Below are 16331 nucleotides of genomic sequence, written 5' to 3' on the forward strand. Positions count from 1 at the left end.
AACAGTGCACTTCCAGTCACAGAATCCCAGGCTGGTTTGGGTTGGAAGGGACCTTAAAGCTCATCCAGCTCCAACCCCCTGCCATGGGCAGGGACCCCTTCCACTGGAGCAGCTGCTCCAAGCCCCTGTGTCCAACCTGGCCTTGAGCACTGCCAGGGATGGGGCAGCCACAGCTTCTCTGGGCACCCTGTGCCAGCACCTCAGCACCCTCACAGGGAAGAACTTGTGCCTAATGTCTAATCTAGATCTACCATTTGCCGGGTCCAAGTCCCTCTCCCCGCTCCCCCTTCCGGTCACGCTGCGCAGCGTTGCGGCGCGGCACTGCGGCGCCCCCTGGCGGGCGCGGCGCACCCCGTCTCTGCGGCGCATGGGGCGGCTCAGGGCGGCCAGCGCTCGGCGGTCCCGGCGGGGCAGCGCCGCCGCCAGCCCCTCTGCGGGCTCGGCCGGCAGCGGCCGCGGTAAGGCCGCGCTCAGTGCCCCGGCCGGGCCGGGCGCGCAGGAACCGCCCCCCGCGCAGGGAGACTTCGATCTCGGGGAGCAGCGCGGGCGCTGGGCCGCGTTCCAGGAGCGGCACCGGCTGAGCTGCGAGGAGGCGGCAAGGCTGCTGCTGGATGCCTTGTGAGTACTGCCCGGCCACATCAGTGACCACCCGGCAACACAGCACTAAATACGGCATCTGAAGAGCTGCAGAGTGGGGTGTGTGTGTGTGTGTGTGAGGAGCTGGGGAGCGCAGGCACCGCGGAGAAAGTGGCCTTTTCTGCTAAAGCTCCCTGTGGTTTTGGGCTCTGCCATCAAAAATGCCCTCGGGGGCACCCCGCGAGGGATGCTGAGGCTCAGCTGCTACATCTCCACCCCTTTCTATACTCGCTCCTTCCAGAGCACAACGCAGCATCTCTGGGCTATAATCAGTAATGGGCCGGGGGAATGAAAATCGGAAAGGAAAAGGTTTTTCACTGTCATTTTGTGCTGGAGCTGTGCTGGTGGCGCTGCTCAGGAGTGAGGGAGGCGGTTGGGGGAAAGGGGAAAGCACAAGCTTGGAAATTCCTTGACTATGAGGTTCCTCTGCAATTACAGTACCCAACAAAATACATTTCAGGTACTGTGGAATCTCTGTTTTTCCCAGATTTTAAAAGGAGGAATTTTAGCAGTGCTGGAGCACTTGTGGGATAATTGTGGGGAGATTCAGATCCTTGTGGTAGTTTTGCACAGACTCTGGGTCAGCATTTTGCCCTGGTTTCTGGCAGGACAGCACACGTGTTGTACTGCATGTGGAGTGCACTTTCCCTGAACTACTGCTTTTCCTTCCTTTGCACTATTTTAATTAAACCAGAAGAGCCATTGCCACAGAGGACCAAAGTCGTTGTTTGTGTCACTCTGGCACATTTTATTAAAACACATTGGAGTGGATATGTTTTCTGGTGTTCTGCAACTGCTCAAAGCTGAACTGAATCATGTAGCACAAACCTTACTGTTTTCTTGGACAAAACCCCCCAAAATTACATTGAGAAAACACCTCTGTTGTTTCTCTCTCCAGTGAATACCGGGGTTTGGTTAAGCACACTGGAGGCTGTCACTGTGGAGCAGTCCGCTTTGAGGTCTGGGCTTCAGCAGATCTGCATGTTTTCAACTGCAAGTGAGTGTTTTATGTGCTCCCTATTCTCATGGATGAATATAAGCTCATATGCTTTTCCAGTCAACACCTTACAGCTAGAAGATGACACAACTGCTCTGAGCTGTTCCTATAGGGTATAACCCTGATTATGTCCTGATCCAGTATGGGATCAGGTGCTACTTCTTTGGACAGTTCTGCTCTCACAGCCCTGCTCACTGCTCAGGAGAGACCTACAAATACAGGGACTCAGCTACCTGCTTTATATTTCCTCTGAGTGCAAGTGTGCTCAGAGCACATCCATCCTGTTTTAACATTAACATGACATCTCTGACCACATGTGCCTCAGACTACAACACGGTCTGATTTCAGTAGTAATCCCCCTTTGCCTGCAGGTAGTTTGCTTCTAAGACATGGGTAAACTTCTGATCCCTTCTTTCTTGTCTGCAAGATAATTCGCGGTGCCAAAACTGGCCAAGTCTGCTCTGAAAGATTAAATGGGTTTCTCAGGCCTAGAGACAAGGTCTAGAGCCTTGTTATGGCTGTTGAAATTGTTACGGCTGTTGAAATATGTCAATCAAAAATGGCATCTGATGTTTGGTGTAAGGGAATACCTTGTTGGTGTACCCATGTAGGGTCAGTCTAAGTGGGTGCACTTAGCCAGACACTACTGACACCACAAGTCCACTGTTGCTGCTTACCTCTGTGATGCTTCCAGGAGCCATTTTAGCTGTCAGTGGAATTTCTGTTGTCCAGAGGTCTGTGACAGATCTGACTGCAGTCCACAACTTGTCCACTGCTTCTAGAAAAGTCTCTTTCTTCCTTTACAGTTGCAGCATTTGCACAAAGAAACAAAACAGACACTTCATTGTTCCAGCCTCACGCTTCAAGCTGCTGAAGGTAGAGTAAGAATGTAGTAAGAGCATGTCTATGAATATGCGCAGGATAAGCCAGTGTAATCATCAAAGATGCAAATGGCAGCCAGATTTCTATCCTAAGTTTGTATATGGCTGATTGGAGGAAACAGCTGAATTTTATGCTGCCTGGTGTGGGTATGTGCATCTTGGTGAGCTGAGTTCACAGCTCTTGTAGTTCTCAGATTTGACTGTTATGGACACATGTATATACACAGGGGTACACAGGGGTTCAGAAAAGGAGCATGAATACAGAACTCATCTCAAGTAAAGACACAAAGTTGGTATTTTTGATTTTACATTTCTTAGCTACAGACCCATAGAAAGAAATTAATACCTCTGCTTGTCTGGAACACTTACACTGCTTTTCATTTGCTCAGGGTGCCGATAATTTGACAACATACACCTTCAACACCCATAGTGCCCAGCACACATTCTGCAAGACCTGTGGTGTACAGAGCTTTTATACTCCTCGTTCTAATCCAGATGGTTATGGTAAGTAGAAAGAGAAAGCTGTGGTAACCAAAGGTAACCATCAAGCAAACCTTGGGTAAAGACTCCACTGAATGCTAACATGACAGCAGTGAGCAGCATGTGTCTTAAGAGTTTGTTTCTAAAGTACTAAGCATGTGCAACTGCAGTATGAACCTGTAGCTCCTCCATAAGTCTTACCTATTGCTGTGTGGGCTTCTTCCCATCTAGGCTTCTCAGATGTACAGCAATAGCTGGACTGAACATTTAGCATTCCCTGAGATGCCCCATCCAGAGCAGTGCAGGCATCTCCCAGACAAGATGTGGATGTTGGTTTCTATGTACTCTGTCTTTCTTCAGGAATAGCTCCCCATTGTCTGGATGAGGGCACCGTGCAGACCATTATCACAGAGGATATCAATGGCAAGGAATGGGAGAAGGCTGTGAAGGAACACAAGACCATCAGAGACATGTCAAAACCCTGACACACTCTTCCAGCAGCTGATGTTGAGGCACTGCTGTGGAACTGTAGCCTGGGCTTTCCTGGGTGAGGCAAAATCCGTCTCTACATTATTGTTATCTGTTCTCTGTTTCTTAAATAAATCTTTCTATGCTGCCTGTCCCATTCAGTTGTGACTTTCAATTTTCAAACTACTTCCTTTCCATAAACCCCAGGGCTGCTATTTTGGTACTTTGTCCTTACCTGTGCTGAAGTTTTAATCATAATAAAGAGAGTACAAAAAGACAATGAAAAAAAATCTAATCTTTGCTTGTATGGATCTTTCCTGTGTTTCTGCCTAATGAAAACATCCTATGTAAGATAATCTCTTGTTTACGACACATAATGCTAACATATACTGACTTTTCTCCCTTGACTTTAAGGAACTGACCGTGTATCTAAAAGGGACTTGAAAGAGCTTAGCAGGCTCAAATTCAGTAAAGCACAGGCTCAGGTTCAGTAAAGCATTACACAGGTAACCTAACTCTATGCAAGAGAGAGGCCACTGAAGTTATTCATGTGATTAAGCACTGTTTTGCCTAAGCCTGGACTTATTCATGGTCTTAAGGCTGAGTAGGCATATGCTTAGGCACTGACTCATGGCCAGGGAACAGTTCAACAGCCATACAATGGGCATGTACTTCAGTACAACCAGGAACCCATTTGTTTTCTCAGGAGGAGGATGTGCTCACAGCAGCAGATCAGGATCTAGCCATTTGGGCTGTGATCTTGACTATGCAATGACAAGGTGCATAGATCCAGGAAGGATGCTTCCTGCAGACGTAAGCCCACATGAATGAGTACAAAGGCCTACAGAAATGTTGAGCAGTGCTAACTTTGCTCCAATATGACCCCACGTAAACCCAAATCACTAGCAGGCTAAGAAACAACACCACTGAAAGCTGCTTCACTTACCTTTAACGTAAAGGGAGAGGATCTCTTAACTCCTGCACTTCTCTCTTACATAAGTAGACCAGCTTTTGAAACATCTCTTGCAATGTTTATCTCTGTTCTATAAAAGACCTAGTTACAGTTACTCTTACACCTCATTCTTAGGTCCATTGAGACTCTTGTGAGTTGCCTGTGAGCCCCACATTCTGAAGCAAGAAATGCTCATGTTGCACGAGGGACACTGCAAAGGTGGAGCCTGCAACACAATATGTACAAAAGAAGCAGCATTAGCAGCAAAGATCAGTGCAACCGGAGAAATCTGTGTGATTTCTGATGTTTTATTCATAAGCTTTGGCTTTTTAAAGTTCAGTCTGAGTAAGACAGGTCTAGCGGTTCTAGTTCAATCTCTGGAAATAGCATGGCCTTTGAAAAGTTACTCCTATACCTGGATTTTACAAAAGCATGAAGAAACATGGCAAGCAGTCCTCACAGCTGTATCCTCCTGGGGAGTAACTGTTTGTGCCATATCTTCTCTAATGCAGGATACTCCTGTATTAGGTTAGTCCGAACTTCTTACTCTATTTATTTGACAGTGAGTAGCTGTTAAACCCTGTTCATCTCAATGTAACAGGCAACAAGATATTCAGAAGGAAGTTTACAGTCTGTTTTTGGTAGTCGTAATGAATGTTACACAAAGAGAATCCCATCCTCTTCAGCACATCACAGGTGAGCTCGCTTTAGTCCTGAGTCTGGCCCAGTCTTTTTTTTACTCATTCTTTTACTCCTGGAGTTGTCCCTGTTACAGAAGGCGCAGTGAATTGATCACCATATAACGTGAGAAGAGCATATAGATGTGGCGAAACCAGAGGAGCTGGCTGCGATGACACCTCATTGCTCTCTAGAAAGAAGAATAGTTGAGAAAGCATTACAAGAACCTTCCAGACCTAACACAAAGGCAGTTTCCTAGGCCTCCTGTGAGGTTCACTGCAAGCTTATAGGACAGCCTGTGTTCAGTGAGTAGTAGGGAAGAAGTAGTGGGAGGTACAAGGCTGTCTTCTTTATGGGGTTAAGGAATGGGGAGAGCCCTGTCCACCCCTATGTTGCTGGTGTGATGCTGCCTAGTGTTCAGAGGGGTCCTGCTAGAAAGGACATTATCAGCTGCAGGTTGGTGCTGTGACAGTTCCTTTGTCACATATAACTCCTCCTCCCTATGTGATCTCATCCCTGGGTGTTCACATTCTGGAGAGGCAGAAACCTGATAGGTGTGCATCTGTGAACACTTTGCATGCTGCTTCCGATCATACACTGCCAGCTGAAACTTAATCTATTTATAGTACATGGCTTAGAAAGGTCACATGTCAGAAACAAAAACCACAAGGGAATAACGCTGCCTTTATCAGAGCAGTTTCCATATGTAACTCTATCTTTTAGCAGCCTCAGAAGCAGGAAAGTTCTGTCATTTGTGGATTAACAGGACTATCTCTTGGGCAAATATTTTAATGCTATGGAAGGGGAGCTAATCAGATTCTGATATATGGAACTGTCCACTAAATGTGTGAGATACCTGTGTGAAACAGGTACCACATCTCACCTTGGCTTGTTCAGTCTCCTCCTCTGTGAGTATGAACAGTGCATCACTGGGCAGGAGGTAGGAAATGGGTACATCCAGGATGGAGATGTACTTCCGGAAGATACTGACTGATTCCAGCACGAGCACACGGCACCCTAGACACAAAAAGATAAATACTTCAAAACAACAGTATTGTTGTAAGATGCCCATCTCTGCAGGCTCAGCAGGTCTCTGCAGCCTGCCCTGTACTGCTGGCCATGGAGATCCTTTCTGTGTGAAAGGGAATCAGGATCTCTATGTGTCCAGTGCACATCTATGATAATTTGTACTGGATCTTGCTGTGTACGTGGTCTGTAGAAAACAACACTAGCTTTGAATACTAGAGGGTTTTGGTTGGTTTGGGTTTTTTAGGGTTTATTTTTTGCTTATAATTTCAGTTATTCCTATGTAGTTAGACTCAAAGGAAAAGCAGAGCTGACTCTGAGTACTGGCACTTATCATGCCGTGGAAATTTCAAACAGCAGTTCCTGGTTCAGCTACAAAAATAACAAAAAAAAATCCTCTTTTTATTCCAATTCTTAGCTACAGAAAAAAATACCCGCAAGATTCAGGAATGGCTGTATCAAATATTAACTTAGGCTGTTACACTTTAGCAGAGCTCCAGAACTCACTGTTCAATGTTTGTGATTAAGTAGATGAAGGTAACGTATAAAGATTCTAGTGGGTGGAATTCTCTTTTCTGTTTTAAAGAGCCCTTTGAACTCAGAAGTTAATTGCTATGCTCACATCTAACACTGCTAAAGCTGTTATGTCCTGAGCACAAAGCAAACTGGTGGTGCTCAGACGCCTCTTGGCCCTAATACGTAGGCAGGACTTGTGTCCTGCTAAGGAAAACGAGTCTCCAGGACAGGGGCAGAACAAGCATCACTGGCACGAGCCTGCGCTGTGCCAGGCAGCAGAGGGAAAACCCTCCTGGAGGCTTGCTGCAGGCCCGGCCTGCCAGGAGCTGCCGAGAGATGGCGGTGTCCGCCAGCAGCGGGGCCAGCCGGGACCCACAGCCGCTTCACTCGCCTAGGCTGGGATCAGACTGAGGTCACTTTTGGCACCTCTCTGCGTTGAAAATCCTCCTGTCTTACCCATGTCAGTGCCGTGTCCTACTGCAGGTCAGCCATCCAACCCCTGCAAGGCCATGGTGCCCGTCCCCGCAGAGCAGCAGCTGTGCGGTGCCATGTGGAAGGAGCGATGGCTCTGTCAAGCTCCCTGGAGTCTCTGGGGGAACGTGCAGGAATGCTGGCAGCTGTGTGACTAGCATTGCCTGTGCCACTTCCTGACTGCGAGCCTGAGCCCCCATCTCACTCATGGTCCACCTTGACAAGTGACAGACAAGCAGTTGCTGTTTGGCTGCCCTGAGGTTTCATCTTGCTATTGCAGAGGATGCTCTGCAGCGACAAGCACTGCAGTTGCACACAAAGTGCCTAGACAGTCCCATTACTCCCACTAAAGATGCTTCTTATCCCCCGTAGAAAACTTGGAAGCAACCTTGCAATGTGCTAGGAGTAGAGGAACCACCCTCCCCTCCTCTGCAGAGATCCCCTGGGCTGCTCAACAGGCCCAACATGTTGGTGGGTAGTTTCAGAGAGAATTATCAAGGTGCTACATTATGGCACAGGAGTGGAATAGATACAGATCCCTTCCTCTTGCAGTCAGCATTCCCACTATCCACCTGTTTGCTTTTTAGTACTTACTGGAGAGGACACAGCTACAGCAAGCATGGGGCAATTGTTAAGGGAGCCTGGCTCAGCAATAATTGCTCAAAACAAGTGTGGGTGATTTCATTGTTCAGTCTGACCTCCTGGGCCCCATCGGTCAGCTCAGGTGAAGCAACAGCATTCCAGCCTCACAAAATGAAGGGCACTGTAAGAGTGTTCCATGTCAGTGATATGACAAGGATTTCCACATGCTGACAGAAAGGCTGCTCTACATGGGAACATGAGATGAAGTGAAGCAAGGAAGGAATGTACAGTCCAGGGAGAGATGGAAAAGGGTTCAGAGAAGCAGGCTGCTCCCTGCCAAGCAGGGTAAGAGAAGTGCTGCCATTGATGAGTCTAGTCCTGTGACACCAGCAGGTGAAGCTTCTCAGAGCCTGTTGTGATTGTGACCTGGGCAGGATGGGATTAACAGTGTAATACAACCTTTCTAGGTTGGCAGAAAGGGCAAGATCAATATAGCTAGTGGATTAGGCCCAGAATAGAAGAGCATGGAGCCTGCAGCCTGTTCAGCTTGGTTTTCTACTTCCAAATCACTTATGCAGCAAGCATGCCTAGAATGAGAAAATCAGTAGCAGATCTGTGGGTGCTAAAAGCTTGCCCTGCTCCTGACAGACATTAACACATCTATTCTTTTGGAAGAGCACTGGTTGTAGCTGGATGGGGCCAGTAGCAGGGGTGGATGCACACCAGCAGCTGTCCAGCATCTTAAAACAAGCCTCTGTGCTTGTGCCTGGGCTGGAGAATTTGATTACAGATTATAAAAAGCCTGTTGTGTTTATGCTGGCTAAAGGCATTAGAAAGCAAAGCAGGATATTTAGGGTGCTCATTTGCATATCACTGAGGCAGTACAAGGCTTAGCTAGCTCTTGCATTTGTAGGGAGATTTTTTTTGTGGATTCCCTAATCACATGGGCTTACACAAGCTCACTCACAAACAGTTCCCTCTTCCTAACAGGAAAGCAGCACATTTCCATGGCCTAAGCACGGCTTTCAGCTCTATCCAGGCAGCCTCAATCCCAGCATCACTCTTGTTTCATTAAACCCCTCGGATGCACAGCCCTGCATGCCTGCCAGATCGAATTATAAATACTGGGAATTTCAATGAGACTGGAACTATATTTGGAAAGGCTTAGCATAAGCAGCAGCATGGGAGCTCCCCGTTCCTTTGGCATTTGTAGGTCATGTCAGATGTGATGTAATCAGAGCAGCAAAGCTTTCACATAGCTTCAGGAGTCTCTTGATGCTGCTAGAGAAAGGGATATGTCTATAAACCAATCTGAGGCACAGCCCATATTCAGGACCACAGTTTACCTAACAAACCTGCATGAACAGCATATGAAGGTGGTTCAGTTTAGACAAGGCCTGACATCTAGCAGTGTCATCTACCATTGCAGTTCCTTGTTCTTTCGCTGTACTGCACACAGCACACACAGAGCTCTTTTCCTGCATCCCAAAGCTGAATAACGGAAAGGTCCTAGGAAAGAAGTTGACATTAATACTCCTCTTTCATAGATGGCAAGAATTGAAGAGGCTGGAGTCAGAACCCAGTTAAAGGGCATTCTGCCATCTTGGATTACACTCTCTCCATCAAACCTGACTGTGCAATTTGCTGGTAGCAGGGCATTAAAACTGATTTGCTGTGGTACATTCAAATCCTATAATGATTCAGGAATTAGCAGTAAAGAATCACAGCCTGGATAACTGCTGAGGGAGCAGGAGGTTGACTGGGTGGGCCTGGTTGAGCCACCTTCCTATGCTGTCCAAACAGCTGCCAGCTTTGTGCTTAAACTAGTTCCACAGATTTGTCCCTGAGTCAGGCACTGTTTGCTAGAGATAAGGGCTGCAGATCTGCTCAGAGACAGCAGCTAGAAAAGGGGGACAGAAGCTACCTGCTTCTGTACTTTGCTTCTTTCTTTTCGCTACTTGTGCAGTTTCTCAGATACTTGCTGGTTTATACATGGGAGAAGCTACTCCAACAATTCGCTGTGCCAATGAAGACTTCAGGTACCTTTCTCATACTGATTACATTTTGATGGTAGCTTAGCTTGGTACATGCAACCATTCTGGGCTGAGCTGGTAATGATTTCTGAGGCCCTTGTAACACACACACACAAAAGCACCCATGAAAAACCTCTAGGACTGAGCTGAGACACCTGGAAAGAGCAGTCATAAGCACGCAAGACAATAAGAGGCAGGGACAGGACAACCCCAAAGGACAGAAAAGTGACTGCAGAAAAGCCTGAGCTGGTGAAAAACTGCAGGCAGATAAAAGGGCAAGGAAGAGTTCAGCTGAAGGTTTCATTTGCATTGCAAATAGATGTGAGTTAGGCAGATGAAAGCCAGGACAGAACATTCATGTAAAAGATTACACATCCAAGAGCCTGCAGGCATGAAGCAATGTCACATACCTTCAGGTAACTTCCGCTCTGAATGCAGGTACCTGTGAATGAAGATACATGGAGGTAAACACTCAGTGAGGTCACTCAGATCCTGAGTTTACTCTGTATGGTAAACCAGTCCTTTTCTCTTAGTAACACACACACATTTACAACAGCTAATCTTATTGGAAAGTTCAGGAGCTGACACTGAATGCGTAAGCCTCATTCCTCACACAATTCTACCATTACTTTCCTTACCCTGGCTGCTGGGAGTGAGCACAAACAAGCTCCATAAATCCAACTCACTCTCAAACTTCTCATGTTGCACTAAGGGAAACTGCAAGAAGCTGCCAAAGGTTGCCACCTTGGCAAGGCTCTTCAAAGCCTTGTGTCTGCTGACCAGGGACACTGCCTCAGCTGCAGCTCCTGTTTGGGGACCAGCTTCTTTCTTTCTAACCCTTGCTGGCACTGGGACATTGGAGAAGCTGCTCTGACCTTTAGCTCACTAAGACTTTGATCCTTTCATGACTTTGTCCTGGAAAATGACTTTTTACAAGGGCATGTAGTGAGCGAACAAGGGGTAATGGCTTGAACCTGCCAGAGGGGAGACTGAGATGAGCTCTTAGGCAGAAGCTCTTCCCTGTGAGGGTGCTGAGGCACTGGCACAGGGTGCCCAGTGAAGCTGTGGCTGCCCCATCCCTGGCAGTGCTCAAGGCCAGGTTGGACACAGGGGCTTGGAGCAGCTGCTCCAGTGGAAGGTGTCCCTGCCCGTGGCAGAGGGTTGAAACTGGACGAGCTTTAAGGTCCCTTCTAACCCAAACCACTCTATAATTCTTTAAAGTCTTTGTAGCAAAAATGCTTCCCTTGGAAAGAAAATGAGAGGACCAGCACAGGAGACATGAGCAGTGACGGTATTTCCATCAAGAAGTGTAAGGAAATGGTCCTGATATGGTGAAGGCATTAGAGGTATTAGCTTAAATTTCTTTTTAATTCTCATGTTTTTCCTGCTCTAGACTGTGGCTCATGGCTTCAGACACTTAAGCTCACATCACCATTTGCATCGCCTCCAGATCTGGCCCATGGTGGGGATGGGAGGAAGCCGGTGTCCAGCAGGTGGCACTCAGAGCTGTCCCACACCCCGGCCAGCTCTTCATAGAGAAAAACATCCAAACAATGGAACATTTGCCAAAAGGAGAAAGAAAATAAAAAAAGTTATTTAACCCTGTGTAATATTTAAAGAGATTGTTATCATCTCATAGTGGTGTATTTAACTATGGGCAATGTGACAGTTCATGTGTAAATCAACTAGGATAAAACAGATATTATATGTAAACTGTCGTTTCTCAGTCACTTTCAAACTGGGATTATCTCTGGCTATTGGTTAAGTTCAAGGAAAAGGATTAGCTATACAGGTGTAGACAAAATAGGAAGCACGGAGTAATGAATACCCAAAGCAATTCAAAGCAAAAGTCAAGCCAGAAATGCGGGTCATAGCTGAACTCAAACAGCCATCAGAAGACACATGCCTTAAATAGATACTTCTTCTGCCAATGGTCTCTTCTCCACAGCCAAAGATCTGCAAGCAATACCCTTTTTTTACTAAACAATGGCCTTATAATACTGACTTGGCCACTTTCTACCCCACTACTCAAGTCCTACTGTTCTGTCAAAGACTGTTAAATGTTGCCTTGTAAACATTACCAGCAATTTTTCAGGGGTGGTGGAGGGGGGAAGGAAAGTTTAAGTGTTTCCATCAATGTCTGCTCTGCTCTTCTGCCAGAAGTTTCTTCCCCCACAACTTCAATCTGGCCACCCAAAGAAGTGATTCAGCACTTGGTATAGCCAGGAGGGTGGGAAGTTTTTAAAACAAGCTCAGAGAGATAAAGCAGTGAGTGGTTGTGAAATCTGGCCAACTATCCAAGCCCTAGTGTCTATGCTGGGTGTGCTGCTCTGCCATAGAGGGACCTTCAAAGCACCAACAGCAAATTAGAGGATATGAAGAGCTGCTCCACGAGTGACCTAATAATAACCATTCCTGGCCACTAGAGCCAGAAGCAAGGAGAGATCCATATGGAAATGTTTCACCAAGAGCAGAGCATCTTCAGCAGGGAAGGGAAGTTTGTTGCAGGAGCAAATTCAGGAGTTTGTATAAAGGTTCAGGGGGACACAAACTGTACTCTGGTTACTGAAAGATGCTCAAGGCTGTTACCAGGCAGACCTGTCACTGATCTGGAAGAGCAGACATAAGGAAACTGATTCTTTCCTCATGCTTTTTTGTCCTGAGCCAAGCGCTTCAGTACTCGGCAAGGCTGAGCAGAGAGCTATGGGAATGGGCTCCACCCAGCTGAAATGCTCCAGAGGAATTGCAGCCTTGCTTGTTGTATTGCTCAGGCAAGGGATGGCAATGAACTGTGGTTGCAGAACGCAAAAGGAACACAAAACTCTACCTCCTGCACACGTTCATAAAACTGGCTAATGCTCTCCCAAATCAATCTTCAGCTCCCATCTCCACCCTGCTGGAGCTGTCTCCGTTGAACACTTCCAAGTAGGGGAGAGGTTGCAGCTCTCTGTTGTTGCCATTTTGGGAATGTTGTTTTATAGATTGGACTTGCTGTGGTTTGGGTGAAATGAAAGAGTTTGGCATCAAATCTCAAAGTCAAACACAAACAGGCTCTTTTTCGGGAGCTATTTCCATGTGGTTTTGTTGTTTCTTGCGTTTATTTTTTTTCTGGGAAGGCTTTTTATAAATTCTTTTTAAACATGAAGTGATCCAAGTGGCTTGCTCCCACCTACCCACCAAGTGCCAGAGGTCAGCTATTACAGGGCACCTCTCACTGCACACTCTTTATTATGCCTGTGGTAGGTTCAGATCCACATTTGAAGGAAAGCGAGACCCTCTGCAATGAAGAGCTTCAAAAGGCTGTTAAGATGTCTGAAGGCTCCACCATTTCTGCACTGCAAGGACTCAGCACCAGCACCTCCCTCCAGGACCAGCTGCTTTAAAAGCTTTTGCTGTCTGCAGCCATCGGCTACATCTGCTCAGGAGAAAAACTGAAACAGCACGAGAGCCCTCATCCTGCAAACTGCAGAACCGAGCTAGGTCCCAAATTCCCTGTCTTTACTCAGTCATTCTTAAGGGAAGATGTCAGCAGAGTGGGCAAGTTCCTAAAAGGCACTGACCACTGATACCATCCCACGATGGTATGAAAGAACAAGTCAAGATGGAGCTTAAAATTCAGTCGTGAGGAAAAAATTCGGTCCTCTGGAGAGGAGGAGGAGCAGGACTGATGCCCTGGTGGGTGGATTATAGTTTTGGTGATGCTCTGTTTGATGAGAAAGTATTCACTGAAATCAATGACTTCACTCTCCAAATAGTATCCACTGGCCAAAGGCAAAACCCTTCACTGAACTGACTGAGCTGGCTGCTGTAGAGCACTGGGGAAATACAATTCTGAAGAGCATGACAAAGAATGGATGTCTTAAAGATGCATTGGGGCTCCATTAGGATCCTAACCTCTAATCTGCCCAATTAATCTGATGAAACAGATGTGAAGGAGGAAGAACAGTCAGTCTCCCAGGAATCACAGAGACATTAGAAGGATATACTTGCCAGATGTTGAATGCTTGCTATCTGGAACACCTCCTCCCTCCCTAACCGGACTTTCTGGCTCCATTTCCATGCACCCTGAACTACACTATGTAGCAACATGCAGTTTGTAAAACAGTACTCAAGCACCCTGTACTCACGTGTGTTGCAGTGGCTAAAGATGGTTCTGCCAGTCAGAAAGGAAGGTGGTGATTCAGAGATCTTCCAGTTAACAGAGCTGCTCTGTGGCTCTCTGTTTTGGTCCCTGCAATGCCTGGGAGAAGATGCAGTGCCACTGCTCCACTAGTAGCCTAGTGAGGATGGGAAGGACATTCCTTGAGGCTGCTTATTTGGGAACAAAAGTTCTTTGGGGGGAATCCCTCCAATGATGGCGCCCTGTGCTCAACTTTATCCTAATGGCTCTCTACAGTATGGAAGGGTACTGAATGAACTTCATCAAATTAAGGAAAGGAGAGAGCAGGGGTTAAGTAAGGAGGTAATACCCAGGCCAACATATACAGCTATTGGATGTGTGCCAGGCATGGGGCAATTCTCTGAAGGGAAGGGACACAACCTCAAAGGGTAAATGGAGGAGGACTGTTCTGTCTTGGCCTTATGGAGGCAGTTTGTGTGCAATCACAGCCACCACTCCTCAGTTCCCCCTGGGACATTTAAGATCAGTAAAACAAAGTACTAGAAGCGAGCTGGACTGTGACAGGACAGGTTGAAACATAAGATACTGGACCCTGTCATTTCTTCAACTCTCTACTTTGCAGGGAACCTAGAACTTCAGCAGGGGCTAAACAATCCTGAACAAACACATCAGTGACATGGGAAATCCTTTTCCAAGGTAGAGAAATAATTTCTGGGAATAGGCAAAGAAAATAAAACCGGTACCTTGCCTTAAAAACATAAATGAGATACCATTCATTTGAAATGCATAGACTACAGTTGTTGGAGTGATAGATCAGAACCCCATTCTAGCCCCACACTGTAAGAAGGCATCAAATAAAAATGGGAGATGGGACACCATTCACTGTCATCAAGCTAATCACCACAAAACCAGCTTCCTCAAACACATCCTTAAAGACCTGGCCTTGGAAATTCAACACAAGAACTGTGCTTTGTTGGCATGTAATGCAGCTGGTGGCTTTTGAGAGCTCTGCCCCCAGAGTCGGTGGGATTGGGCTGGACAATGCATTGTTCATTGTTCCAATATACATCTTTGAAAACACCATTTAATCAATCCTCCCCTTCCAAGGAGCCTCAATGCAACCCTTCTGCTCCATGCCACATCCCATGACATTCATAAATGGGGCATTCAGAAGTCAGGCTGTGACAGGTAAGGCAACAAGGCACTGGTGGCACTCAAGCTGCATCATAATCAGCTCAAGGGTGATAAAGCACTAAGCTCCCAAATATTACCTCTGCCACTTTACAACCTGCCACTGAGTTGGTGAATGTTACCAAACATCCTGCAGGACTGAGAAGTGTTTTTCCAAATGGAATTGAGGAAAACAGGCTCAGCTAATGAGTCTTTGATGTAGCTTTTTTATATGGCATCATTGATATAAGTTTTATGGATGCAGTTGCTATAACAACATAATGCACAGTGGTTAAATACAGCAGCTCCTATTTTCCACTCAGTTTGCTCTGCCCTAAGCAGACAAGGACTATTCTTTTCTGTTCTAGGTGGAATGAAATGGATTTGATAACTCACTGAAGAAAAGTGGTACAATCCTTCCTCCCCCTCACAAAGACCATTCCTCTCCACCCTAGCAAGCAAGCAAACAACAAAACCAGCCCTGCATTTGCCAGGCTACTGGGCAAGAGGGCTTCTTTAAAATCAAAATGCACAATGACTCATGCAAAACTAAACCACCTAGATATTACATGTGATCTCTGTGCAAACACTGTCATTTCAAAGTGCAGGAAAGAGGTTCTCAAATATTCCTGTCACATAGTGTCTACCGTGCTTATTGCTGTAGTGCCCAGTGACTGGCCAAGTGCTGAGAGGGAAGTCAAGTGACCTTGATGTCACTCAAGACCTGCTCTTACTTGTAGACAAGTGTAAAGGATGCAGCCTCTCTTGGCCTTTTGGAAGATAGGAAAGAATGATGCTGTCAAATCAAGGTGACAAGAAAATAAGCAGAGCTAGAGACGATTGTTTCCAATTCTCCTTTCTTTTCTACTATGGGATTTTCTTGGGTTTGGGCTTTTGGGGTATTTTCCCCATCTGGAAGCCAGAACTGAAACACTCCCAGCAGAGACTGAAATCAAACTGCAATTTGTGCTCCTCTCCCATCCTGTTTTTTTCTTATTTGTCCCTTGCAGAAGAAAAAAAACAGCCTCAAACCCTGGCATTTCACAGTTCCTCCCAAATCTGAAGCCCAGACACATAGCAGCAGCTGGACTCCCTGCAGGCTGTCAGGAGGAAGGTTGCTGCAAGAGAAAGGGCACATTTGTTCTGAATGGTTCCTGCTCCTTTGAACATAACCTCTGTTCCAGACACTAGAAAGAATACTTATGCCCTTAGCAGGTAATACTGAGCATCTGCTCAGCTATGACCATTGGCTGAACTGTTCTGTTCCTTGAAGCTGTTCAGTAATTTGAACCTGCTGAAGGAAGGAGCTGGGGGGGTGGGT

The 16331-nt window shown here is 46.5% G+C and overlaps 3 protein-coding genes across 9 annotated transcripts in view; 1 reads left to right on the forward strand and 2 right to left on the reverse strand.

Moving 5' to 3' along the window:
* The window catches only part of TRPV2 (transient receptor potential cation channel subfamily V member 2), a 33067-nt gene extending 27897 nt beyond the window's left edge, over nucleotides 1-5170 (reverse strand). For 4 of the 7 annotated variants that reach the window (XM_034068755.1, XM_034068761.1, XM_034068756.1 and 1 more), the window contains exons 1-3: nucleotides 4409-5170; nucleotides 3196-3435; nucleotides 2311-2503 (exon numbers count right to left, since the gene is read on the reverse strand). The gene's annotated coding sequence lies outside the window, so the exon portion shown is untranslated. Of the gene's footprint in view, nucleotides 1-2310; nucleotides 2504-3195; nucleotides 3441-4408 lie in introns of those variants that run through there. The other 3 variants (XM_034068760.1, XM_034068759.1, XM_005142915.4) reach the window with 3 other exon arrangements.
* Nucleotides 368-3623, forward strand: CENPV (centromere protein V). The gene is made up of 5 exons (XM_034068763.1): nucleotides 368-618; nucleotides 1535-1633; nucleotides 2440-2509; nucleotides 2904-3018; nucleotides 3355-3623. Exons 1-5 carry the CDS (start codon nucleotides 368-370, stop codon nucleotides 3477-3479), a joined length of 660 nt encoding a protein of 219 aa, XP_033924654.1. The 3' UTR covers nucleotides 3480-3623.
* PIGL (phosphatidylinositol glycan anchor biosynthesis class L) overlaps nucleotides 4708-16331 on the reverse strand; it is a 57592-nt gene continuing 45968 nt past the window's right edge. The window contains exons 5-7 of the mRNA XM_005142954.4: nucleotides 10131-10162; nucleotides 5976-6109; nucleotides 4708-5282 (exon numbers count right to left, since the gene is read on the reverse strand). Of these exons, the coding sequence (XP_005143011.3) occupies nucleotides 5184-5282; nucleotides 5976-6109; nucleotides 10131-10162 (265 nt within the window). The 3' untranslated portion in view covers nucleotides 4708-5183. The remainder of the gene's footprint in view (nucleotides 5283-5975; nucleotides 6110-10130; nucleotides 10163-16331) is intronic.

Source organism: Melopsittacus undulatus, chromosome 13 (assembly GCF_012275295.1).
Source record: "Melopsittacus undulatus isolate bMelUnd1 chromosome 13, bMelUnd1.mat.Z, whole genome shotgun sequence".
Classification (NCBI taxonomy): domain Eukaryota; kingdom Metazoa; phylum Chordata; class Aves; order Psittaciformes; family Psittaculidae; genus Melopsittacus; species Melopsittacus undulatus.

Bases quoted from the DNA above. Each gene is read 5' to 3' on its own strand.
- CENPV (XM_034068763.1), top strand. From the start codon at position 368: ATGGGGCGGCTCAGGGCGGCCAGCGCTCGGCGGTCCCGGCGGGGCAGC. The intron at 619-1,534 runs GTGAGTACTGCC...TTCTCTCTCCAG, and splicing joins AGGCTGCTGCTGGATGCCTT to TGAATACCGGGGTTTGGTTA. The intron at 1,634-2,439 runs GTGAGTGTTTTA...CTTCCTTTACAG, and splicing joins CTGCATGTTTTCAACTGCAA to TTGCAGCATTTGCACAAAGA.